The following is a 27,472-nucleotide window of genomic DNA, read 5'->3' as shown; positions in this document are numbered from 1 at the left end:
GACACACAGGGGTTGTGAAAATGGCTGAGTGCTGTCATCCTTGGATAATTGACAAGTCGAGTCTTCACAACCTTACACACCCTCACGTGCACACACGCACAACCTCTCTCTTAAACACCCACAAACTCAGACAAACACCCCCCCCAACACAAACGCACACGCACAAACGCTCACATACATACCCACACACAACCTCTCTCACACACACACAAACTCACTCAAACATACACACATGCTCAAACTCTCATAAACACAAACACACAAGCACACACACACCAGCCTCTCGCACAGAGCGGAGCTCGATGGCACGGCCCAGGGTGCACGGCGGACAACCCCACAGCTGTCCATCCAGGGTCAGGGACCACGCATTGCGATTCATCAGAGATCTCTGTCATCATCAATGTCCTCAGGGGGGGAATCCATAACGCAGATCACTGCGTTCCTTCTGTTACCCTGCCCCCGAAGAGACGCTGCACTTCAGTCACAACCAATTACACTGCAGGAGTTTGCTGCGTCCACACACGCATGATCTTCCTGCTCGGCTTGCTCTTCTGAATGTCGTGAATGTCCGCACGGATCTCCAGATGCGCTCCCCTGGAGGAGCGGCGCTGGCCCTGACAGCAGGACGGAGGACAGCTTGCTGACAGCTGCATGTTCTCCTCCTGGTCATCAACTTTTGAAAATCAGAGACCCAGGCTGATGTTTGCGTTGCTGTCATGGAGGAAATCGTTGTGGTCGTGCCGGGATCTTAGAATCATGATTGCATTTCAATGCTGCCCTTGGAAAAAACTGATGGCTGGTTTGTGTGGTTGTGATGTTTCTGTGTGTGTGTGTGTGTGTGTTTGTGTGTCGGTGTGTGAGCTTGTGCCGGTCTATTTTTATATGAAAGTTTGTGCATGTGTGTGCATCAGAAGCTAACTGTTTCAGCAGGTGTGTGTTTGTACATTTGTGCAGATGTGTGTGTGTGTTAAGGTATGTGTGAAATGTGTTTCTGCCACTGTCCAGTCCGGGCCTGTCAGCTAGCACAGCTCTCTGTCAGTCACTGGTAGCCTTGTGCCGTCTGGAACACAGATGTCAGGTTGACATGGTGCAGGGAAAGGAACATTCTGGAGTTATGTTGAGCACTCCCCCTCACAGTCACATCGCTTCTCTGAAGTAGCCGTCAGGGTAACCAGTGAACACAGGGAAGGTGGGAAATACACTGCAGTTAGCATTTCACCCATTTCGATTGAGCTCCTTGAATTCCTCGGCCTCTGTGATTTGCTTTCAATGCGTAATCTTTCCTTATCTACCACAGCAGTTTGAAGATGAGAAGATGACAGTAACATCAAGTTGAATTGGCGAGACGCTGATAAGCATGTTTTTGTTCATCACAGAAAGCGCAAGGTGTGATTGAGAAATGCTTTGAGCGTCAACATAAGCTCTTAGCAAGATTGGGCTCTTTCAGCACATTTACACATTAAGAGACATGCCAATGTGCAATCTGACAGATGCTCTGCATAATGGAGAAAACACACATGTGGAGAAAAGACATTGAATCAGCCACTTTGTGAACACGCAACTCATTAAATTATATCAAACTGTGGAGGATTTATGTTTCAAACACAAACGATGCTAACTAGGCAGGGGAGGGGGAGAGCTGGAGGCTTGGTTGCCGTGGAGATTCTTAGCACAGCTGGAGGTGGTACAGTATGCGGGGATGCATGGGAGAGAGTATGTGTGGGTGTTGGTGTGTGTGTGTGTGTGTGTGTGTGTGGGGGGGGGGGGGGGGTGAGCACACATCTACACGCACACACACACACACACACACACACTCGTCCTGCGACCCTCGCTCCATGTGACGATGGCGATCAGATCAAGCAGCAGGCTTGGAACACTCCGTGGCTCTCTCTTGCTGTTCCCCTGGTCCTTTGCCATTTGGAGAAGACCTGGGAAAGGTTAGTGTGTCAGCAAAGCTGAGGAGATTCTCCTCTACAGTCCTATTAATCCCTTACAGGAGACCGAAACTGAGCTATTTAAACCACACATGAAGCAATTCAAGTTTATGTGGGGCACTGGAGTCTAGGCTGATGTTTTGTCAATGATGTGTACAGTACATGTTACGATTATAGTATCAGCACATATTATAATTACAGTGTCTGTGCAAATTATGTGTTATAGTTTTAGTCTCCAATCAGGCTGAGTCAAAAACTGGTTTCTACTGGGTTCTGCATGATGTGCATGTGTTTTAAAGGAAACCTAGTTAGTACACCCTTGTGGCCTGTGATCAGTGGAACCACGTTGGATATACCTTGCCTTTTGACACTGATTGGCAGACATCACACAGTAGTCATGATAGGGTTATTTTATGGTCATGTTACCACAACCAACCTGCTCAATACGTTGGTTTATCCAATTACAGAGACCCAAATACAGCACAGCTTTGGTTGTGTTTTATTTTCACTTTGGTGGTGTTCCACACCCAGGCAGAAGTGTAACGAGGTATTTCAACCTATGTTCCCTCCTGTAGAATTTTAACAAAGTCGCCACAGACAATGCTGTCAGTCAGCCCTCAGTGGGTGTATAGGAGAGTCTGCATTCAGAGTGTGGGCTTGCTGCCCTATGAATAATGCAGCGGTAGCTAGTTGGGTGATAAAACCTGAAGTGTAAATCCACGGAGGACGTCGGGGGAAATGAGTGTATTTTGACAGTGTCTCGTCAGGTGGAGTAGGTTCATATTGGTTCTCTGTAGGGAATTTACACTGAGACAAAATAGCAATGTTAACCGTGTTAACAGTCTTACAGAGGAGCTAGAAGGCTGTAAAGAAATGGTGTGTGTGGTCTGCGCGCGTGAGAGAAAGAGAGGGACAAAATGGTGAGATGATCTGAGATGTTCTCTTTCGATTGAACAAGTCAATTAAAAGAGAATCAAAAGTCACACACAAAATATGACAGACTGTGAAATGACAATTATGTTAGAAAATTGCTGTGATGACAGTGTCTCTTGGATAACCAAGTGCAGTGACACCCAATTACCACAGGTGAAGGCCTCAAACAATCACTGCTAGCAATCAAACAAGAGGTGACTGCTTGGAGGAAATTACCATCAAACATTTGCACATATCTTCTCTATAAAAAAGGTCAGACTTTTTCAGTATTGTGTATTATTTCCACTAATGAAAATTATGTAATCATGTACTTTAATTTGAAATAGACAGTTGATACGTAAAACTATTTTTCCATGATGAACAAGAAATTGATGAAATGGATAATTAACCCTATAAATCCCAAATATAGAAAATATTTTTTTTTCTAGCTTTTCAGTTGTTGTAGGAGGCCTCGGAAGCACAAATGAAAGGATATGTTATTTAGTTGTTTTTGTTTTTAGGGAAATTACGTAATATTGCATCATTGGACCTAGCAGGGAGCAGAATGTATTTATTTGTATTCATGTTGTAAAACCCAAGGGTTCATTGAAGAGTTGTTTGCTTACTCAGCCCCATAACAGTATATCGCCATGAATAATAATCACAAAGGCCATATTGTCAGTCATTTATCAATAAAGAAAAAAACATTTTATTTAGGAAACTTAACTTAGTCTTAGTCCCAGTCTTCGGCTATGTTCATTTGCTGTGATGGTTTTTTCTCTGGAAATATTCTACTTGCTGCCGAGCATGTTGTTGTTTCCATTGGTGACGGCAACGTCCTCTCTTCGTCTTCACTGGAACACGTGTTATTAAGTCCTTTCATACATCCAGTGGGGCAGGGGGGGGGGGGGGCGTACAGACTCCAGAGGATAATATATCCTGAGCATTCACAGGGCTCCGTGATGTCACAGTCTGTGTTGCTGGGCTCCTAGTGCCATAAGATGGCCGCCTTTCTCTTTGGTGAGTTGAGAGTTGTGTTCACCTGAATTGGATTATGAATCAATCAAGATACATGTCAAAAATACATTACTGTAAGACCAAAATATTATATCACAAACGGTTAAAAGCAGAAATTCTATTATTTCACCAGGATGAGAAAGGATGCCGGTAGCCTACTGTCTGCTGTTCAGTATCTCTTTCTTACAAGAAATATTGAGAGATTTGCAATCCCAATCCTATTTAGACATTCCACTCAATTCACACAATGCTGTCTGGCTAGCCTATTATGCTCTTTACCTTTCATACTAAAAGGAAGACATGCATCCCACTGAAACACCTGCACTTTGTCCTGTGAAACAATGGTATGTACGTGAAAACCACGAACATTGACAGATTGTTTTAGGATCCCGAAAAGGGATTGTTGTACTTTTGAAACAGTGCGTCTTACAGTGTCAGAGTCTCCTGCTCCTGCTTCTAAAGCCCTTGTATTCATTCCAACTTGGGAACAGAGGAGCTGGCTCTTCTATGAGCATGGGCCTAAGGCTGTTACTTGGAATGCAAACAACTAATTCGCTCTTCGACCTTAAGAGCGATGTGGCAGCTGTGTACACATTAGGTTTTCACAGAAGTATAAATCAAAAGGAATCATTTAAAAACATTACTGTAATATTTGTTTTGTTTTTTCTTCATCTTCCTTGGCTCTTATTTATGTCCGTGGTTGGTGACTTGTACTAACAGAACAAAACTCCTGCACACCATATCCAGTCTATGCTACATATACAAATAGTTTGTGTTTTATGTATTTGATAGTTTTGCCTTCAATTATTGTAATATAACTGCATTTCAAATTCCGTCGTCTGTGGTCCACTCCTCATCATTTGTGAATGGACTTTACATGTGTCGCAACTTCCTTTTCTCCACAGTACATTGTGTGGGTTCCTGTCTTCTTTGGGTTGCCATGATGGCTGTGTATCAGATCATTAAAGTAGTCTGTTTAACCCTTGTGTGGGGATTACATTTGTATCACTCTACTAATGTTTGTGGGATAATCAGTTTTATTTAGTGAGACTTGACTTGACGTGACTTCATTTGACTTGTGGACTTTCCCGCATGAACCAGCTAACTTGACTTGCCACATGGTTTGTTACACATATTCATCTGGGAAGTCGTCCTTGAAAACTGTTTGGACAAGGGCAGGCACTTTCACTAAATACTTGGCAGATGACTGTATGAACCATCTGTCTGTCACTGTGTATCACTGGCTATCTTCAGCCACGATGTTGCTGCCAGTAGTTCCTTAAATGACTCTGATTGGTCTGAACAACTGTGGTTCGGACAAAAACACTTGTATTACATGTGAGTACAGAAACACAACACATTTAACATAAATGTGGCAATGTGTTTTGAATGAAATTGTGTAATTTTGCATACTAACATTTCATGCTTCACAGATAATGACTCAATGCCAATAAGTCTCAGATTGAAAACTCAATTCATTTCCTAATTTTGCCCTTAGTGAACATTGAAATGGGTCCCACAGACCATATGTGGGCTATGGTGTATGCAGTGGTAGCCTGTAGCTCACTAAAGCAGTGTTTATGAAATGTGGTCGTTGCATGCGTGAGCCAGAGGACCCAAGATGACATCTGTGAGTTGGCTGGTGATGGAGAAAGAGAGGCTAACAAGCGGCGCGATGACGCCTGTGACACAACCACACGCATGTATCATGCTTGCATTCAACATGCAAGTTTCAATGTGACTCAGACAAGCAAACAACCCCAAATGAAGCGAACAAGAAGTTGAAACCCAGTTTCCCCTGCAGTCATGTACTTGCAGGGGTGAGTCAGCCACACCGTGATGGTGGTCTTGTTACCTCAGTGCGCAGGAAAAAGACAAAAGGGCTGACCCCAGCTTTCTTTCAAACAGCAATTAAATCTCCCACTCATCGAAAACTGTGCACTTCTCCATTGATAATCATTCAGTTTATTAGACTCAAAGTCGCTTTTTCCCCACAGCCTCAGTGCTGACAGTTGCACAACCTCAGTGCAGTTCACAATAGGTGGAGTGAGCTATGGACAGTCATTGGTAAGTTTCTGGTGAAATATCACCTATCAGTTATGTAGGGTGACCAGTATAGACTTCCTTTGTTACCATCAGCATGGTAAATCTAATAATGAACAGTGACTGGTGTGTCTTGTGTTACGGTTTCAAGTATTGTGGAGTGTCAAATCAATAAAGCATGTCTTGATATTCAGGGTTATCGGCGCTTCACAGCACACGTTTAAAAGAGGTCGGCCCATATTGGACAGGCTTCTGTGTTTCTGTGAAATACAGTACATTTTGCAGCGGCTGGTTGGACAAGGTTATTGAGCTGTTTGCACCATCAGCCTAACTAATCAAAGGTCTAGTTAGTATGTAGTGTTGGTGTGGTTACATAAGGCAGTGAATTATTCAACAGGGTATCAGAAACAGACTTTTTTTGGCTGATTTGGGGATATATTTAATACAGCACAATGATATCACAGAATAAAGAATTGAAAACATCAATGCACAATTCAGCATTCATTCTCATATTGAAGTCTGTCTAAACTAGTATACAACTGATATACGATTCACTGTTATTAAAATCTTACCGTTACAACATTCATCTTCTGACATGCCACAGGGATGTGCACATGCCTAAATTGAATACATTATCCTCACAAAATCCCTAAAAAACATGTTGAGATGGATGAACAGTGTGATGGTCTCAGGCTCTGAGCAGATTGTAATGGTCACAGTGAGCGTAAAGCCTCAAGACATGGACACAAAAGCAGATTTGATCATCATGCCAATTATCTCCCATTTTTCACCATCTTTGTCCCCCTCAAGGGTAAGTGGGTTTAGCAAATACCTTCAACCCCCACTCCAAATGCCTGCCCACCCTTATCCCCTCCCTCACATACACACACACACACACACACACACTGTTACGACCCCTGTCGTTGTGTTGTCTGTGTTCTGTAGTATGTTCTCCCCCCCTTTTTTTGTCCACTCCCGCTACGTTCCCCCCTCACAGGCGCTTCCTGATTGGCCCGTGCTGCATCCCTCATCTACCCACTCTCCTTGTCCCTCTGCGATGGCCAATCGGCAACCCCTGCTCTGCTCCCGTCTATTACAGTTTTTCTCGATTGCTAGGACACATTTCTTGAAACGGTCACCCATTTTCTCAAAACTGTAAACCCAAAACCTCATCTTCAAGCACTATTTACAAAACCTCTGAATCCTCTTGCAAAATGAAACTTTCGCCTCAAAGCAGTTTTACCTGTGCTCAAAATCAAACTTTCGCTTCAAAACAGATTTACCTGTGCTCAAAATAAAACACTGCTCTCGAATCATAAACAACGTGATCAAAATGATATACACTATCAAGCAGTCAGTAAACAATTCACCAAAAAATTGAAAACAGATTGTTCAAAACATATAGTTCTCAGGGAGAACTACATTTTTACTCTCAAAACAAATTTCATTTAGTCTTTTGATGAACGAAAACAAACTTGCAACCAGTCAAAATCTATTGATTAGTCAGTACTGTTACTCTAACAAATGGAAAGCACAATGTTCAGGGCCATACAATTTGTTCATTGTACAGTATACAACCTACAATGCACTGTACTACAGTATACAATACTGAAAGGGACAAAAATCAAAGGAGTAAACTTGTGATCAATGTGCCTCTACTTGTCTTTGTGCTGGGTCAGGCCAGAGCACTTGGTCGACATCACAAGCAATATGTTCCCACCTTCAACAACCTGTTTGCTCTCTGAACTGGCTTATATTGGTTGTGTCACATCATTTGAAACAAGTGAAAACAATTTTGAGTTGTTGTGTTTACGTAATCAATTACATGTTTTCTTTATTGGTATTTGATTGTTGCCACTTGTGTTTACCAATATGGATGACATGTGCATTAGAGTGCAGAATGTGTTTTGAGAATGAGAATGTGTTTAGAGTTTTGCTGAAAAGTCTAAGTGAGATCTGCAAATGGTGTTTTACCATGTGAAATGGTTTAAGTTATTGACAACAGACTGCACAATTATCTAAATGAGTTCAGACAACTGATAACTTTGTTCAGCCAATGGGTTTTAGTTTATTAGCAATTGAGAAAAACTGTAAGGCAGCTCACTTCAGCATGGAGAGAGAGCTGTCAGAACTGAGAACCGTGTTGTGTATGTGGTCCGATTTGTTGTCACCAGTTCGATCTCTGTGTTTGTAGTCTTTCGTACATGTTCTCCCTGTTTGTTTTTGTATCGTTCATTATTAGTTCCATTTTATGCCTACGCACGGTGTAGAGCTTCCCCTAGCAAGGAACAAGGGGACAGGAAAGCTACCCATGGGTCTACACTACCCATCACGTAGTTGGCAACCTGTTGCAGAACACTAGGAAAGGAGCGGGTGCCACCCATTGTATTTCTGTTAGTTAGTGTTTAGTTACGCAGGCAGGGCTGTTCTACTCTGTTCTGTTCTTGGGCATCGCTCTCCGTTCTCTTGCACCCTTGTCGGGGCTGTTAGTCATAATAAACCACCTTTCAAGTCCTTTCACCTTTCACCTTTCAACCACCTATATGTCCTTGTGTCCAGTGTTCCTCTATATAATGCAACCTTTTCCCTACATGTTTGGCCCAGCAGTGTTGCATCCCCCTTCCCCGCCCTGGGCATCCAACATCTGGGGAGGGGATGTAACACACACACACACACACTGTTACTCTTCATCTGTACTCTATGTAAAGCTTTTCTGTAATACAGTACCCATGCAGTATGTCAGTGTTCTCGGTCCAACAGAAAAATAAATAGGTGGTAAACAATAAACAAAAAGACAAACAAACAAAAATAATTGGTTCACTCGGTCAGAGAGTCGAATAAATAGGAATCTCTTGCTTCCAAGCATGCTTCACCATCACTGACGAAGCTAGCGGTTCTGATTTCCAAGCCGTCTTATTTATCTTACTTCTTTTTTCAGACAAATCCTTTTCATTGTTACTATTAATTCAGACAAATCTCATTTAAATTCATTGTGTAACAGATTTGTGTTATTCTTGTGTATCCTTGTTGAAAGCAACCTCTCTGTTTATCTGCACATCTCACAATACACTATCACAACAGTAAAGGTATTTATGAAACATATTACAGTCTATTGATTTAAAATATAAGTACAATTATAAAACTGCAAGTAAAACAAGGTCGGCACATATTTTAAGATTTAGACTGTGCCTGAATCATGAGGTGAAGGGTAAAAATCCCTCCGCTCAATTTCACCTTATCAACTTGGACCTACATTTACGTAAAGTGAATTCATGTTATACAATAATACACAACAAAACAAGAACCAAATATCTTAGATATTCAGGTATCAAACATACTATCAGCAGTTTGGTCTGGCTAGCAGCATCATTAATAATACATAATATGCTGTTATTAGGTCTTTCATCTGCAAAGTCTATATGTTACATACATTGTAGTACATAGGATCCCAGTAAGAATTAAACGGACAAACCTTTAAATACCAGAATGTTCCACAATCTTTTTATCCACACAGAATACTGATTCTACGTTTAGACCACACAGAAACAGGACAGCAAAGCAGTCTCTAGTCACTGAGAACAGAGAACACATTTGGGCAATTTAACACTTTACTTACTTTTATTTCCCACAAAGTGCAGCTTTTTTTGTTGCTGTAATGTTTTTCAGGAAGACTATGCCCAAACACTTACCACAGACGTTCAGTGCCCAGCCTAAACCTGTACCAACCAAACAGTGGAATGAGAAGTCAGATCAGAATCTGAATCAGAATTCGGTTTATTCGCCATGTATGTTATACAAACACGGAATTTACTGTGGCAGGGAGGTGCAAAACACTAAACATATACAGATCTTAAATTAAGTAAAAGTACAAAAGTTTAACTATTTCTAAGAACTAAACAATCTAAGAATACAATAATTTAAATATAAAATAAAATATATATAAAAATAAGAATAATGAGCAGCGTGAATGGTCAACATAGTGCAGTCGGATACTGAGATAAAGTGGCTTATGCATACTGAATTGCCATTAGATGGACTTAAGTGAAAAGTACATATGTCTTTTTTGTGTGTGCTTAGGTAATATAATCTAGAAACAAACAGCAATCATTTTTTGGCTTTTTCATGAAAGAAAAAACACTTATGTAAAGAGTATGGACCAAACAAAGAGGACTGTAGATAGAGTATATACATGTATTTACTGTACCTGATATCCCCTTATAGAGAGACATAGTTATAGTACAACAGTTGAAATAGTACATTTACATAACTGGTTGACTGTCAAGCACAACCAGACTGCCAAGGTGGGTCAGTGTTATTGACAGTGCACCTGGAGTGTGCGATTGACTCGACCAATTACCGAGCATAGTTATATAGTTGTTTCCACTCGTATGGGTCCTCTTGATAGAGAATTTAAGTCGGTGCCCTGAAGAGAATGAGATCAATTCAGTATAGATTTCTCCTGGGAGCTCAAGTCATGGCCAAGTCAAGCTGTAACTACAGGTACATGTGGTCTGGGGACCTCATGGTGTGCAGAGTCCCAGTTATGTGAGGAGATATGACTGTACATCAGCTTGTAAAGAACTTGTAAGCCTCTGTAATTGTATCCGGTAAACCACTAAACAATGTGATGTTATCTATGTGCTTTCAAAGGAAGCCATTACTGCTGCGACCACATGCGCACACTGAATCAACCGATTATCCATACTATTGGCGACACTGTGATGTTTCTGTAGTTGACAAATCAAAACGCTGGGCGGACTTGCAAATTAGTGAAGGGAAATGGCTATCCGGCACAATTCACGGATTTGTTTTGCAAACAGCAAGGCTGGTGATCGGGCTCCAGCTATGAAACAGCACTGGCTGTGATCATTCCTTCCCCCCTTTTGTTCTAGCAACGCCGGGAGCAGACGAAGAGAGACTGGCCTCCATTTGCATGGCTTGTACAACATCACTGATTGCCTCAAAGCTTCCCATTGAAGAGGGGGGAGGTCAGAGCCCCCTGCCACGCTAACATGGTGAGTTATTGTCCGGCGATGGCCCCACACTGGCCGGCTAAAAGGACACTGTTCATCTGATGAAGAAAGAGCACAGCATGAGGCGTCACGTGGACTTCAGGAAGGGCAACAGGATAATCTGGTTTCGATGATGAAGCGATCTCTGCCCCCTAGATTGAGTTCATGGTAGAGAGCCATAGTAATTTTTAAAAAGGCAACAGAAGAGTCTGGTATCAAGTGGTTTGTTTGGCTGTCGGTTTCATTCTGGGTTGATCACAGCAAAAGGCAATTAACTCAAGTAGTGACACCCCAATCACCTCTATCACAGAACAGGGGCGCCAATGCCGATAATGTGTCCATCTATGTACAGTGTATGTGCGTTTTAACGTTTGTTTGGTTTTACTTCAATACAATTGAAGATACCGACCTGTAGGCGCTTTCTGAGTTGTGATATTGATTCTGGGACTAATGAACCAAAAGAAAATAAGAAAGATTTTCTCGTAGAAGTCTGATGTTGATGTAACGTCTGCCTTGCTGCGTGGTGATTTGAATTGCAATAAGCTGAATGTGAATGGACAATATTTGTGAGCTTATCCACTGTTTTGACTTTTTCATTTGGCTACAGGTTATTGCACTCTCTTGGAAGGATGCTCTCAATGAAAACCCATCATGTTCAATCAGAATATAATGCCTGGTACAAACATGATTACAGCAGGCAAGGTACAATCCCTGCCTGGATCCATGTTTAAAGTTGTAACTCAAATCAAACCGGCTCCCGGAGTAAAATGTTAATGATTCACCAACCGTTGCTCTGCTATCTTTTTCTCAACTGTGAAGAAGACCGACTTTCATTTTCTTTGCTGTCACCGAAACTGTGATTTAATTTCTTATTTAGCATTGCAGTCGTAAGATCTGTTGATTCCAACACAATCACCAGTGTAGTGGAAGTGACACAACAACAGGATATTCCATCATTGACAAACTGGAATCTGGTTGCTGAGGTGTTTGAGGTTTAAATATAGAATCTGTCAGTGTTATTTCTTGTGAGAGTCAATTCTGAGTAACCCTCCATCTCTTTGGCATGTGATCTCTCCTCATCATAGCACTGACGCCAGTCAACCAGCGTTTTGAATATCTAAACAACCAGATATATGGATTTTCACTCCTAAGACTCCATAACCACCTTGTTCATACAGCAGTCAGTCTTTCTGGTCCCCGCTGGGAAAAGTCCATTATCCAGACACGCTTCCTCTCCCAGATTAGAGATCGGGTTTGACAGGGTGCTTTGGGGTCCGTTTATGGTTCACGCTGGACAGACTAATAGAATCACAATAACCACCTCTGCATCTCAAACATTGCTATGCACTGGGATTTCTGATGTGTGTGTGTGTGAGTGTGTGTGTTTGTGTGTTTATCCTGCTGCTCCATAACGCCCCTCACTGAGAGACAGTGGCACGGCTGCCCCTCCTCAGCCACTGGATAAAGCAAATGATGACCCAGTAAACACATACAAAGGTGGTTATGGAGTCTTAGGAGTGAAAATCCATATATCTGGTTGTTTAGATATTCAAAACGCTGGTTGACTGGAGTCAGGTGGCTGAGCGGTTAGGGAATCGGGCTAGTAATCTGAAGGTTGCCAGTTCGATTCCCGGCCGTGCCAAATGACGTTGTGTCCTTGGGCAAGGCACTTCACCCTACTTGCCTCGGGGGAATGTCCCTGTACTTACTGTAAGTCGCTCTGGATAAGAGCGTCTGCTAAATGACTAAATGTAAATGTAAATGTAAATACAGACAGAGGTCTGAACGGTGACAGAAACTACCACCGAACTTCCACAGAAAAGATAATAGCTTTAACTGCTTCTATCACCGTCTCTTTTCAGAATGGAAATAATGACAAGAACATTTCATCCCTTGAGAGTGATGAGAGTGAGACACGCAGAACCAGAATGCTGGCAAGACGAAGAGACAGAAAAACCGTCAGAGGGAAAAACGTTTGAGTCAAACGGTGAGTGAACGAAAGAGATAGAGAGGAAGAAAGACAGAGTGAGAAAAAGACAGAGTGTGTGTGTGATTGAGAGAGAGTGATGCACGGGTGTGAACGAGCGCCAGAGAGAAAGATAAAGGCAAAGAGAAAAAGAAAGAGATGGAGAGAATGAGACAGTGAGTATGAGAAAGAGAAAGTGTGAGATAGACAGACAGAGAGAGAGAGAGAGAGACAGAGAGAGAGACAGAAGCGTACACAGTGCATACTCTGCCTAGGTGTGCTCTACTCAGTGCATCTTTTAGGGGCTCACTCAGATGAGCCTTAGCTGGAGGTTCAGCTGTCATCAAGGAACTAAGAGAATAAATGGTTTGGGATTACTGGACATTTGTCACATGGATGGCAGCGGGGGAGATGCTACTGTGGAGCTGATTAAGGTCACAAAACAGGACACACAGGGGAGGAACAGTCAGCTTCCCAAAGGGGACATGTGGTCGGTGTGGTGGGGTGAGGACGAGGAGGAGGGAGGGGAAAGAGTGGGGGGGTCTTTATAGATTTGCTTTTGTTATTTTTCATATCAAGGATGCTGCAAGGTATATTTTGCTCACCTTGTAAATCGCGAGGCGAGCTGTTGTCGTATTCAACACATATTATTTACCCCCAAATTGTTCTCTGGCCGACGTCCAGATTCAACACAGACGAGAGAGGAGAGAGGAAGAGCACACACTATATTGACTAGACCTGAATGCTAACACTCTCATTTTGTTTGAATTGTGGGAAAAACGTTGGCATAAAAGTGACTTGATTCACTGCAAGACATAAAAACAAATTTTATCTGCTTCGCAGAGGTCCCAGAGAGATATTCAGTGAGAGTTACAGCAATAGATATATGAATTGAAGGTCACCCTTCAAAGGCCTAAACACTCGTGAAATAAAAAACTGCAGGTCGGAAAAAGCAGAGTGTGTAAAAATGGAAATGTTTATTCTTCCTAAGGTAAACCTATCATGAGCTTCCAGTCTGTAAAAGCATAAATCGTTGAGGACTTGAAATCACAGATCCATAAAGCACAGTATATAGGCTGTCATTGTTATGAAGGGGGCAAATACACATCTATTTTTCAAAACCTCTTTACTGGTTGGTGAATATGGAGATAGATATCACAAAGGTGGTGAATAGGTGTTCATTTTTGCCACAATGTCAAAGCCAAGGAGCAGTCGACCTCTACCCAGGGGACATGCTGAATAATGTACGGCAATCAAAATTTCATCAATCCTCTGCATGATTAAAAGGTAATAAATAAAATATTTGGCTTCGGGAGTCGTGACAAAGCCTGTGAAGACAGGTCCACTAGGAGCAACAGGAGGGACACGACTGTCGTCACTCAGGATTTGGCAGAGTTACTGTTAAGGAAAGATCATAGGATTGTCAATTCTTCTACTCCTGACAGATGTCAGCAAACGGCATTGAGTGCTGTGAGATTTGTGATGTACTGTGTGTCGTGTCGGCTACTGTGTTGTGTTCTTGGTTGCAAGCTGTGTTGTGTACTGTGGTGTGTGTTGTATATGCTCCCTCGTGTAACAATAGGCGTGAAGGCTGCGTTGACAGTTAGGAAGACATTGTCCTGAGTTTGGAAGAATGTGCTACATCGATTGAGAAAAGCAGACCCAGAAGAATACTGTGGGGGCCAGACGACGTGTCCTTGCATCTCCGTATGCTAATCGTCATCCTCAGCCTTCTTTGTGGAGGAAGGTTGGTACTGTGTGCTGTTCTCCCTTTATCACCGGCGCTGCCGCGCTGGCGGAAATGAAAAGTAATGCAAATACAGCTGGCTTTTAAGGAGCCGGTAGATAAAGCGGAGAGGCCTTCAAACTGCATCGCTCCATGTGCCTCAGTTTAGCCTTGACCGAGCCATGCAAATTATACCTGAGACGCAGGGAGGGTGACGCCGGCAGCCGCACAAGCGCAAAGCTGGGGCTTGAGATAGGCAAATCTCTCCCCGGCCGGGGTTAATTGGCAGAAATATCTATAGAAAGGTTCAGAAAAGGAGGTTTTGTGAATCCCCCCCCCCTTAAAAAAAAGAAAAGGAAAGAAAAAACACCCACATAGGCCTATGCATGCGCTACTGTTTGAGTTAGTGACAGAAAAACGCCTGCGCAGCAATTCTGGGGACACTTCTTTTTTCCCCCTGTGTTGCAGGGAAGGATGATGTGTTTGGTTGCTGACCCAGGAACAAGGTACGATTCAGCAGAGCTTCATCAGATAGCACCACCTTCCCCGCCAGTTCCGGACAGTCCTCTGCATCCCTCAGCACAGACTGTTTGTGTAGCATTGTGTGATCTTCATTCAGTCTCTGCAGCACGGCTGCATTGTGCTCTCTGGCTCCCCGTCTCTCCAGAGAACGGCTATGAGTAAGCAGCTTGGCAAATGAGAAATTTGCAGAGAAAATGAAAAAGGAGAGTAAACAATGCTTAGATTATACACATTCACGCAGAGACAGATGAGCCTTATTAATGGAACAGAATCCCATTCTTTGCCGCCTGTGCTGGTGTTCGCAGTATTCTAACTTGTGTATTAGGGTGTATCGGCGAGCTCTTGGGCAACGACAGTGATTACATAGCATGGCAACTGCTATGATATGAGCTCACTGGCCCTGTTTTCTATGGACAGAGAGCACACATCGAAATACAGTGCGACCAGTTACTGTAATTAGCGACTCCATTATGATGCATTCGTTCCGCGTTCAGTGAGAGCTCAGGAGCCATGAAGAGGTCATTGTGCTGTAGCTCTGAGCAGGTATTTCAGAGGGAGAACTCCCACTGTCTTTCTAACCAGGACATCATTCATAGTTTATGCCAGCCGTGACCTTTACTGGTTATTTCTCAGGCTAGCGCTGAGAGAGGCCCATCTCAGATGGAGTCATCTTCCTCATGGTTCATCAGGCACTGTCAGCAGGGAGGCTGTACAGGGCCACTTCACCTCTGCATGAGGATATTATGTGAGGATGGGGAGGGAAGGGATGTGCTGGGCCACGGAGCAGTAGGCTACATGTACACACACTCACACCCATGAATATTAACGTGAACACATGCACGCATATTCACCAACACACACATGCATGCACAAGGACGCATGCACACACAGACACAAATTCACCCTCGTGCACACACACACACACGCACAGCATCCATGTGAAAATAACTGTGTTATATGCCACTGTGGGGAATGACTGATGATGCATATGTAATGGAGGTGGTTGGGTAGCCGCATGTGTTCAGGTTCAAGCCCCTGCATACATTCTGACAGAAACTAAAGGACTGCCAAGTCCAACACACACCATGATCTATGACAAGGAAAAACTGCCCAAAAGATTATTAGGCTATTACGAAGGATTGATTCAACATTGTAACATACCAGGCAAGACGTTGCACACTGAAATATTAAGTAGAAACATTGAAAACGTGTAAGCACTTGTTTATTAATGGACATGGGCTGAAGAGGCAGCTAGAACAGTGTATTACCACAAATCCTCGTACTTTCTAAGTATTGAGTCAAAGCAAGTCTCACAGGATCTGTCTAATGTTCCGGCAAATCTACCCATCTACCACAATACTGTTAGAGGGAAACATCATTTTCAACTATGAAAATAACATTAATATTCCATTAGATGTGACAATAGAGTCACTCTGAGTTTGTGTTGTGTGTCCTTGGGTTCAAAGGGACACTAGAGGGATGTATAGGATTGGTTGAATCTGCAGCTTTATTGAGACAGCTCTGCTGGAGGTGCGGGACACGTGAAAGAAAGATGCATTCACACTATATTTCATAAAGGCCGCTCGACCGTGAACTCCTTTATCCTGGCAGAGCATCTCCATAACCTTGTGTGAGAGAGAGACAAGTTCACAGGAAATAGGAATTTTGTAGCACACAAACGCCGTGTCTGTAGTTTATACATGGACCCTGACCTGGGCTGCAAAGCTCGTGCATTCCAATGCTTAGGTGAAGAACAAACATCCATGACATTTACAAAAAGGACACCGAGGGCAGTAAGATATATGGCCTTCTGCCAGCAAGCAGAACATAATCCCTTCATGGGTGGTTTCTGCTTATATATGCGCCATCAAGTACTGCTTTCATTCAGCACCGTAAGCGATCCCAAAGAACACTTCAGTGCCATAACACACACTCTATGTCAGTACATTGTTCCAATCTCCAATCTTCACAAACTTTTACAGAGCTCTTATGTTAAACTCAAATGGTTTGTTCAACGGTGGCAGGCTGTCTCCACCTGGGAACCTTACCAGTCTGGAACCCCGCGTTAGAAGATGTTAAGACGATATAGATATATATATATATATATATATATATATATATATATATATATATATATATATATTGTACTGTGAGAAAGTGAAGTGTGAATGTGTAGCATGGTGTAAACATTTAGCACACATGAAGATCTTTTGTTTGCTACCAAGTGGAGCTGTGTCAGACATGGCTGTATGCACATGCTCTTAAGTGGGTTTTGCAACACGCTCTGTAATACACACACACTCTCTGTAACACATTCAGTCTCTGTGACACACGTGGGATTTTCAACACACCACACACGCACATACACACACACACACACACTATCTGCAACAGACTCCAGGTAACAGACTCCTCATTTGCGTGCTATTGATTGCTTGTGAACGGGATGTTAGTTACTGTCCGTGGTTCATTAACAAGCTAGTGAAGTTGTTTAACTGATTAGTTATAAGCTCTTGTGATCAATTGATGGGTCAGTATTATGTATATCCCACTAAACATACTTTATCTACTTTAAAAAACCCAACAGTGCTACATTAATGACAGTAGACCTTCAACACCCAGATGTGTGAGACAACACCGATAAGACATCCAGTTACAGCCTCTGTCCGTTTGCCGCAAGCACTCTCACTTTCGACGTACGTGAGACGACACTCGCATAATTCACATTGCCAGGGAGAAGGCGGATGGCGTCACACTGATGTTGGTGTACTTTGTGAAACAGGGAGCAGTGCTCCGTGTTGGTGCTCTAAACAGATGGGACCCCTCCCAGAGGAGGGGATGAAAGAGGCTCCCAGCACTGCAGCATGGCACACATAACAAAGACTCCCTCTCGAAGGAACACAGTCCACTGCTCCTCACAAAGGAATTTTTGAACGTGTGTGAGTGTGTGTGTGTGTGTGTGACCGTGCGTGTGTGTGTGTGTGCCAAGTGTGTGTGTGTTTGTTAGCACAGCCGGACCTGATTAAAGTATGAAGCTGGATTTAGGTATGTGAAGTTGGAGTAATCGGTGACCAGCTTAGGAGCTCTGGAACTGCGTAAGGGATGAGGATGATGGTGATGAAGAGGATGAATCTCAACGCTGATACAAGCCACGCAGAGCCACATGGAGGTCTTAGCAGCTTGTCAGTGCACCAGCAGATCCATGCACCAGCAGGTCCATCTAGTCCTCCTATCCCTGTCGTGGTGCCGTTTGTCAGCTGGTGAAGATGCCATTCCCTCACTGGCCGGTGTCCTGGCCCTGCTGGGGTGAACGACAGCCTCCTGTTGGCCCCGGACCTGCCGTGCGAGGCGAGCCCCCCCCCCTCCCCGGATCACACGGTCAACGGGAGCTGCCACACCATCAGAGTGTTCTCAGAAGACTCCGCCCCTCCGGCGCCGCCCGCCGCCACCCCTTCCCTCAGCCTGCGGAAGCCCCTTCCACCCGAAACCACCGCCGCCGAGGTGACCCTGTCCCTCCGGCCGCCCTCGCGCTCGCAGGCGCGTCCGCGCACCCACATCTCGGGGTCGTCGCTGAGCTCGTAGATGGAGCCGTCCTCCATGCTGTGCTCCAGAGACTCCAGGGACGAATCGGACGCCTCGTCGCCGCGCGCTGTCAACGGGCGCCCGGGCAAGCCCGACGTGGAGCGCAGGCGGTACTGGAGCAGCACGCCCCGCCCCTTGCCCCGCCCCCCGTCGCCGCCCTGGGAGGAGCCCGAGTGCTGCAAAGACTCCTGGGAAGACGAGTCACTGCGCTCCTCTCCTCCACACGCCGAGTCTGGACCCTCGCCGACCGAGTCTCGCTTCAGGAGGTCAGGTGACAGGATGCTGGACGTGGCAACCAGGAAGTCCACCGGTCCACAGTGGGCATTCAGAGAGGTCATACCTTTTCCTGCAGGATACACAAGCAGGAGACTTAAACACAGGCCGACCTAATGCACCACGGTGCCCGCAGGCAAATAGCAGCTGGTCAATAATAAATGGGGCAGAATAATTTTCTCACAGTGAAAAACAAACCCAAATCAAAATCCATTCACAAGTCATACATCGTTGCATCACTACGAGTGTGACAGAGCTGGGAGTTCAAAGTGAGGTTTCCCACATCAAGGAGCAGTACATATCACATATTTGGAGTCAAACAAGTGTCTCAGGAAAGAGTTACCCGACACACAAACGTGCTTTGTAAGCCTAACATTATTAAATAGGAATACGGAAATATCAGAGAGCTTCACATCTTGGCCCATACCTGTGATCTTGGGTATGCCCTCCAGTTTGGGGACGGGCAGGGTGATGATGATGCCTTGGGCCGTGCCCACCCATAGCAGCCCCTGGCAGATCAGCAGGCTGGTGACACGCATCTTCTGGCCTGCACACAACAAACAAGAGATGGAAGCTCACGCAGTGTCTGATACAGACGGGAAGCCTGCTGAGGAAGTGAATGAAGATGTTCTTGTTCCACCGTCGTTGAGATACTAATAGCGTACGCCGTGCCTTCGCTTAGAAACGTGTCTGCTTTTTGCGCCGTGTCAGGTAAACACGGACCGCTCGGCTCTGACCACGGAAATACTGTAGAGCTGTGCACTTCTGATCCTTGGTCTTCTGATGAACTTTCTACATGTTGTGTTTGTTTGTCGCTTTGGATGAAAGCGTCTGCTCAAGGAATAATGTATTTTTTTAATTTAGAGATGCAAAGCAACGGCACAATCACATTCTCATGCACTGGATCTCTGATCCAATACCCGGCTCCTTTTAAATGATTTGTGTAGAGGTACATTTGTTGTGCAAAACATTGTCACATTTTTGGCTCACTCCACAGAAGAACAAAAAGTTGTTGACTCTCTCAATCTCTCTCTGGTGGCCTCTCTCTGGCCCACCACAACCGATGTGACCTTGATTTTAAAGTTTTACATGACCATCTAAAGCAGAGGTCTTACTTTCACAACATTATTTTGAGAAATGGGCCAGCTATCTTGGATAGACAGCTTTAGTTGTAATTTAAACTCTAAAGACTGGACACTAACATCAAAGAGCACAATTATACAGTTGATAATCAGAAATGGGGAAGAGTTGAGGTCTTCCGTAGATAAGGCATACACACACATGATGAGAGTTGGAATGGGAAGATGTGTCCAAACTTTTGACTGGTACTGTATGCAGGATATCCTGTCATATGTCTAGACCATGGGGTGTTGGGTAGTGAATAAAGGGTCAAACTACAGAGAGATTTTCCTCATGTTTCCTCATTCGTCAAACCTAATGTCAAGTGGCATACTGTCAGTATACTTACACAACAATGCATGTGTGTGTCACATCTCTGGGACATTAAACATAACTGGGTGGTGGGTCAGATACTGAAAGTGCGTCCACTGTCAATTTAGCCATAGTAACTGTAAGACTAATAACACTGTATTGTTTTTTTCAGACAAATTCCTTCACTTCAACGTCTAACCATTCCATTGTTTTCTGCTGTAAAAAATCACTAAGAGACCTCTGTTTCCCCACGTAACTGGTCTGCATCACTCGACGGCATGTCCTCTTGAGTTTGCTCTCATGTTTCTAGGAGGCTCTCGGCAATTAAGAGAGGAAGGTAACCACATTCATTCATACAGCCTTAGAGGCCCACACTGATCCACATGGAACGCAGAGTGAAAACAGGATATTTTTTGAAGTGGTTGTCACTTGTGTGTGTGTGCGCGTGTGTGTGTGGTCTTTCAGCTACAGTACCATGACCCAGTTATCTGAAGCACCACTTAATATCCACAGCAACCATAATTGAATTACACCAACAGTCATGTGATGTCCACTGTGAGAGAATTTGCCCAATTAGAAGAGGATGTGTATTTACATCTCCTATCTTACTCGCTCGTGTGCTGTGCCAGATTATGACGTGTGGTCCGCATGGGTGACTACAAAGCATATTAATTGATTCAGCTCACAAGGCTCGAAACAAACCCAAGTTTGTACGCATTGAAGGAGGAGGGAGAGAAGAGGAGAAGTGGAGCGGAAGGAGGAAGGCAAGGCGCTTGGCAAATTACAGTAAATTACAGTCACTAGGCAGAGACATAGGAGGGTCTAAGCAATAGGGCCTCCGTGAGTCTATATACCCTATATTGCCAAAAGTATTCGCTGCCTTCACACGCATATGAACGTGAGTGACATCCCATTCTTAAACCATAGGATTTAATATGATGTCGGCACACCCATTGCAGCTATAACAGTTTCAACTCTTCCAGGAAGGCTTTCCATAAGATTTAGGAGTGTGTTTATTGGAATTTTTGACCATTCTTCTAAAAGTGCATTTGTGAGGTCAGACAGATGTTGGACGAGAAGGCCTGGCTCGCAGTCACCGCTCTAATTCATCCCAAAGGTGTTCTATTGGGTTGAGGTCAGGACTCTGTGCAGGCCAGTCAAGTTCTTCCACACTAAACTCGCTCATCCATGTCTTTATGGCCCTTGCTTTGTGCACCTGAATTCAATGATTTGGATAGCTGAGTGACTACTTTTGGCAATATAGTGTAGCTAAATGTCACCCGCCTGCACACGCGTTACACATTGCGTCTATTTATACACACCGTCGAAGGAGTAGGCAGAGGAGTGACTCCACTGAGCACCCACTCCAGGGTTAGCATGAAATCCTAAGTCGAGTCAGTGCATGTGGGCGTTCCAGGCTTTAGAAATAACGATAAAGTAGGATAACGTCAAAGACACTTGAGATTAAGGAGGTGTAGCTTAACCTCAAGCTATCTTCCACCTCCAATTCTTCACAGCAAAGCTCACGGTCTTTCGGGTTTATCTAGGGAGCTAGTGTTTGCCTTAAAAAGAAGATGTCTCCAAAGATAAATGTTTCCTTGTGATATGTCACTGAGGACTTTTTGGAATTTCAGTTTTTCCCCTTCCCTAAAGGAAAGCACTATTAAACCCATTAGAAAGTGAATTTTTTTTTTTCTTCCTTATTTTTTTTCTTCCTTTCAGCTCGAGAAACTTCTCTGGTGTTTACAGCCTTTGGGATTCCCAGCAGAGCACGGCCGGGTAATCGCGCGAACGTGTGGGAATTATGGAGGACAGTCTATCATTAATGCATGTCCCTTCATCACTTAGGAAGGAGGCCCTGGGAATAGATGGGGGAGGGGAGGTGGGGGGGGGGGGGGGGCATTGATATGTACTGTAACTCCATCGGTGTTTCATGTGTGTCCGCGAGCGCAGAGCAGCCACCACAAAGCTTTATTTGGATAGGCTAGGGACCGCTCTGGTCTCCTGTGAACACCCCAGGACATCAGGACATCTGGTGGAACTCATTTCCTTTCTGGGACCCAAGAGACCAGAGTCCCTTTCCATTCCCAACCTTCCCTCCTCCCTCCTCCCATCCACCAACCCTTCCCATCTCCCCCAGTCTGCTGCACAGTTTCAACAGGAAAGGGGCTAGCTCAGAGGGGAAATGACCTCAGGGTCACCTGAGCTCTCCAGTCACCTCGACCACGACATCTCTCCTCAAAGTGTGCGCCATGACTGAAATTGATATTGTTAATTTCTTCAACAACAAGAAAGTGAAGCAGACTCTGAACCATGCCTGTCTTTATTCGAGCTCTTTCATCCGTCTGTAGACAGGGATTAGGAGCACGTTAACTGGGAGATTAGCTGTAACGACACCAACCATTGGTTGAGCTTCGAACGTACTCTGGTAGTTGTGACTGAAAGCACGGTTTTAGAAGAAACAGCAGAGGTGGTCGGAGGCGGCATGTTCATAGTCAATTACTGGAGATCAACATGCACAGGAGAGGGGTACCATGTATGACGTATATTGTGCATTCACGCAATGCGTGATTTTGAACGATCGTGCGGCGAACAGTCGTGTCTTACTCAGGGAGAGAGAGTAACAAACTCCCAGGTTCACGTTTTCGTTCGTATTTACTTTGCATTTAGCCTGGAATAGCTCATGAAAAAAACAACGCCCTCCGGTTTAACTGAGCGAACATCTCACTCACAGACCTGGGTTCGGTTCCCGGTTTGGGCCAAGAGAGAATTGGCTGATTGAGCTCAGAACAAACGATAAACACGCAGTTTTGAACTCCACAGGGGTCAAGGAAAGCCCACCGTTCTAAAAACAAACACCGCGCCAGACGATGAATTCGAATGACTGAGAGATTGTGGGGGGGGAGAGGACCTGAGACACTCAGACGGGGGATGTGTTTTCCTGCTCTCCCTGTTTACCCACATACACGTACCGACACAGAGAAGACCAGAGCTCGCCTCCAAATATTTCATTCACTGAGAAGGAGGGGAGTCAGAGAGGGAGCTGGTGTCTGCAGCATTCTGAGGGGGATACAGGAGGAGGTAAACCGAGGGTGAGATGAAGACGCAGCAGAGGAACGCCGGAGAGAGGAGACGGAGGAGTAGGAGTAGGGCGTGGGGGATGAGGAAGGGAGAGAGAGGGGAAATGAAAGAGGGTGATGGTGTCGAGACGGGAACAGAAGCAAAGAAGAAAGGGACGAGCGAAGAGAAAGGTGCGTGAGGGAAAGGAAGACCAAAGAGAGAAGGATGGAGAGAGGAGGAGGGGGGGGGGGATGATACCTGGCATGATACCAACGTTCCAGGGACGTTGAAGGAAAGACAACAGTGTTTCCATGGCAACCCCCAGGAATGAAAAGCTTTGTCTCTGCTGTTCGGCTGCTCCTCTATGTCTTCATTTATTATTATTAATTTCCTCCATCCATCCAAACCCACACCCAAACTCCATCATGGACTGTTCCGGAGCCTTGAGCTACTTATTCAGGTCAGGCCCCCAGAGCGATGAGACCGTGGAGCTGCTCAGAAAAGACCTGAATGACATTTCCTGGGCATCGGCATAGCCTAATTGGTGGCCCCTTGTTGCTTTGGTACAACCCAGTTCCTCCAACAACTGACTTATAAATGCCATAGGATTTCCACCTGACCTCACTAAAACTGCGGGGTCACACACATGTATTGATGCCTCAACACAAATTTGAAATTTGAATGTCGGCGTTGGGCCCGATAAGAGAAAGCACCAGTGTTAACTGACGCTTTGTCCTTCTGAGGAGAGACAATTAGGGTGAGGTGCAACACCCGACTGGTCCGGTGTCAGGGGCGGCACCCGAAGGGAATGCCATGTTGTTTGTTCTCATTAAATGGCAGCTAGGGGCCTGACCGGGGGTCAGAGGTGAAGCCGAGGCCTGGAGCGTGTGTGCGTACCTGGATTGAGCAGAGTGGCCCGGGTGGAGATGTTGATTTCCTGCAGGTGTTCCAGAGTCTCTGTGTGGAAGAGGCGGATGGACGAGCCCTCGGAGAACGCCATCCACACCCCTCCTCCGGCTCGTACCATGTGGGCCACGCTGACCATGGGGTCAGGGTGGACCTCGAACCGCTGGAAGGAGGGGTGGGGGGGAGGGGGTCAGCGGGGGTTAAAGATGAGTTAGAACCTTACCATTGAGACGGGTTGTAAACTATTAAAGGCTTAGAGTTTGATTGAGGTGTAGCTTGTTAACTGTAGAATAAATATGGAGTCAGACTGATGTTAGTCTCTCTAATTGTTCTGAAGCTTCATTTTCCCCTCGTTATTTGAACAGTGTGATGACCTTGTCAGTCAATAGGCAGACACTCATTCTCCTCTCAGATAATTGCTCTACAACGTTGTCGATGATAATTATTCTGAACTTTGTCTGGGACTTGCTGTATTATTCTGGCGGACCTGCTCAATGGAACATGCATGTTGAACACAAAAATTTGAAATCACATAATGTCATGCCTCTCTCTCTCTCTCTCTCTCTCTCTCTCTCTCTCTCTCTCCCTCTCTCTCTCTCCCTGCACGCCATGGCTGTTTTTCGTTATGGGAAAAGTTCCACTGTGGTGTGTCTCCTCCCAAAACTGCCACAAAGCCAATGACACGCATGCCCCCCCCACCCCCCCACCCAACCCACCCTCCAGAGCATCCGTTCTCTGAGAGCACAAAGAAGAGGGTGTTTTCGGGCACACGCGCTCTTAATGAGTAGCAAAGGAAACCGCAACAGGCCCTTATCACGGTTACCCACGCGCCCCCCCCAGCTCCCCTTTCCTGTTTCTGGAACGGTCCTCCCGCTCCTATCACTCTCTCCTCCCCAGTCGAGGGCCGGGAGATTAGTCAGCGAGTGAGGGACGGGTGGGGGTGAGGGATTGGGGGGTTGCAGGGCGCTCCCCCTGTGCTCCGGAGAAGGGGGGATTACCACCTGTTTCTGTGCCCTTGCCAGAGGGACCTCCTTTGTTTAAGAGAGGAGGAGAGGAGCGAAGCCTTTGATGTGTCTCCTCTTTTAATTGACTCCTCTGCAGCGGGCGTCTGCCTCCGCTCTGACACAGACTAATGGGAATCTCTCCCATTTTGAAGTGCAGCGCCATCAAAAGATAGTTACCCCCCCCCCCCCCCCCCCCCACAAAGCAGATTTCACCTTCAGGAGTCCATAATTCAAAGGAGTCGAAAACCAAAAATAAACGCAATAAATAACGACTTTGTAAAAAAAAAAAAAAAAAAATGTACTAAGCCATCATGTTGCACTCAGTATTTTGGTAGACACGGCGTTCATACTGCTGGCTGCCATGTGGTCCACCATATGTAGCACACAACCTGCAAACCCTGCTGAGACAGTACACGACTCAACCAGCGCCCCAAACCCAGCTGAGACAGTACACGACTCAACCAGCGCCCCAAACCCAGCTGAGACAGTACACGACTCAACCAGCGCCCCAAACCCAGCTGAGACAGTACACGACTCAACCAGCGCCCCAAACCCAGCTGAGACAGTACACGACTCAACCAGCGCCCCAAACCCAGCTGAGACAGTACACGACTCAACCAGCGCCCACAACCGTCGAAGAGAGCAACGCTATGCAAACATTTCAACGCCTATCAACATCCATCTGGAAACGGTTCAAAACAGAAAAAGAAAAAAAAACGGGATGAGGGATTCGCGGTCAGGAATCGTTACGGGATTCACGGCCTCCTCGTGTTCAGTCTGGATTCAGTGTGGAATGCACGCTCTCCTACACAGACGCGGGCCCCGGGTTGTGAGCTCATTGGGAAAGCCAGGTGAAGTGGAGGCAACGACTGTTCAGCCGGCTGACAGCCGAGGTGTTTGGTAGCTGAACCCGGCCCTGCTTACAGGGAGAGAGCAGGGAGGAAGGGTGGAAGCGCTGAGCTGGGTAGTGGAGCGTGACAGCGGCGCCGCTGTTTCTCCACCCTGCCCGGGGATGGGGCAGCCTCCTCAGCCAGACAGAGGGAGGGGGCTGAGGGTTGTGTGTGTGTGGGGGGGGGGGAGAGGGGGGACTGGAGGATAAACCCCTGGAGCACTAAAGCCTGTCTGAACAGCTCATTAGGTCTTGATTACCCAGGGTGACAAGGTGTCACTGTTCCTAGGAGGGCGGCAAGTACGCGGCCCTCGTCTCACCCGTGAGGGAGCAGCAGGGGGAGGAAGGAGAAGAGGAGGGGGAGGTGGGGGAACATGAGAGAGAAGGGGAGAAAGACAAGGGGGATGACGAGAGGGGGAAAGGAGGAGGCGAGGAGAAGAGAGAAGAAGACGAGGGGAAGAGAAGGAGGGGAGGCTCGGAGGAGGATGAAGGAGAGGAGGAGACAAGGTCAAAGAGAAGAGGGGGAGGAGAATGGAGGCATGAGAGTGAGAAGGGATGGGGGGGGGGGGGGGGCTGTCAATACTGATCAAAGCCTGGGTACCCACGCCTGCCTTGCCTGCCTGACTCAGCCTCCAGCTCCAGGCTGCAAAACCAGGCCACATTCCGGCACATTCTATCCAATACTGTGTGGTGTTGGTAGGTCAGTCAAGTCAATCAAACCCGCTGGACGTGTTCGTAGAATGAGATGGATCCCCACAACAACAGAGGTGTGGGTGTTATTCCCACACCACCCCTCTTCTGTATAACTATCTCACTCCATCATGTCGGACGAAACTGAAAAATCTTCAACAAATATAGTTGTTGAAGCTTTATAAAATAATATAAAAATCCCCCTTTCTGATTGTCATTGGCCCTTCATAAAACTCAGCCATGAAGCAAAGCAAAGAGTGTGTTTCAAAATGAGTTTCTATGCTATGCAAACTGCTGTGTCAGCTTTCAGAGGCTCTAAACATTCACACAGGTGCTCAAATTCACACTAAAGTGTGACACAACCAGGCAGCCAGGCCATACGGCTAGGCAGCCAGCCAACCATCCAGCCATATAACCAAGAAACCAGGCAACCATACATCCAGTCAGCACAAACATCAAGTCATACAGACAGACAGGCAGCCTGACAGTACCTACATAACCAGTT

General features: G+C 45.6%; 1 protein-coding gene across 1 annotated transcript in view; it reads right to left on the bottom strand.

Annotated features, from left to right (window-relative positions):
- Nucleotides 1-16,345: 16,345 nt before the first annotated feature.
- The window catches only part of arhgef10la (Rho guanine nucleotide exchange factor (GEF) 10-like a), a 72,525-nt gene continuing 61,398 nt past the window's right edge, over nucleotides 16,346-27,472 (bottom strand). Inside the window, exons 18-20 of the mRNA XM_067245964.1 lie at nucleotides 24,376-24,547; nucleotides 19,415-19,534; nucleotides 16,346-19,060 (exon numbers count right to left, since the gene is read on the bottom strand). Of these exons, the coding sequence (XP_067102065.1) occupies nucleotides 18,504-19,060; nucleotides 19,415-19,534; nucleotides 24,376-24,547 (849 nt within the window). The 3' untranslated portion in view covers nucleotides 16,346-18,503. The remainder of the gene's footprint in view (nucleotides 19,061-19,414; nucleotides 19,535-24,375; nucleotides 24,548-27,472) is intronic.

Source organism: Osmerus mordax, chromosome 1, assembly GCF_038355195.1.
Source record: "Osmerus mordax isolate fOsmMor3 chromosome 1, fOsmMor3.pri, whole genome shotgun sequence".
NCBI lineage: Eukaryota > Metazoa > Chordata > Actinopteri > Osmeriformes > Osmeridae > Osmerus > Osmerus mordax.
The sequence above is the reverse complement of the archived record's forward strand: the minus strand, read 5'-3'. Positions and strand labels throughout refer to the sequence as shown.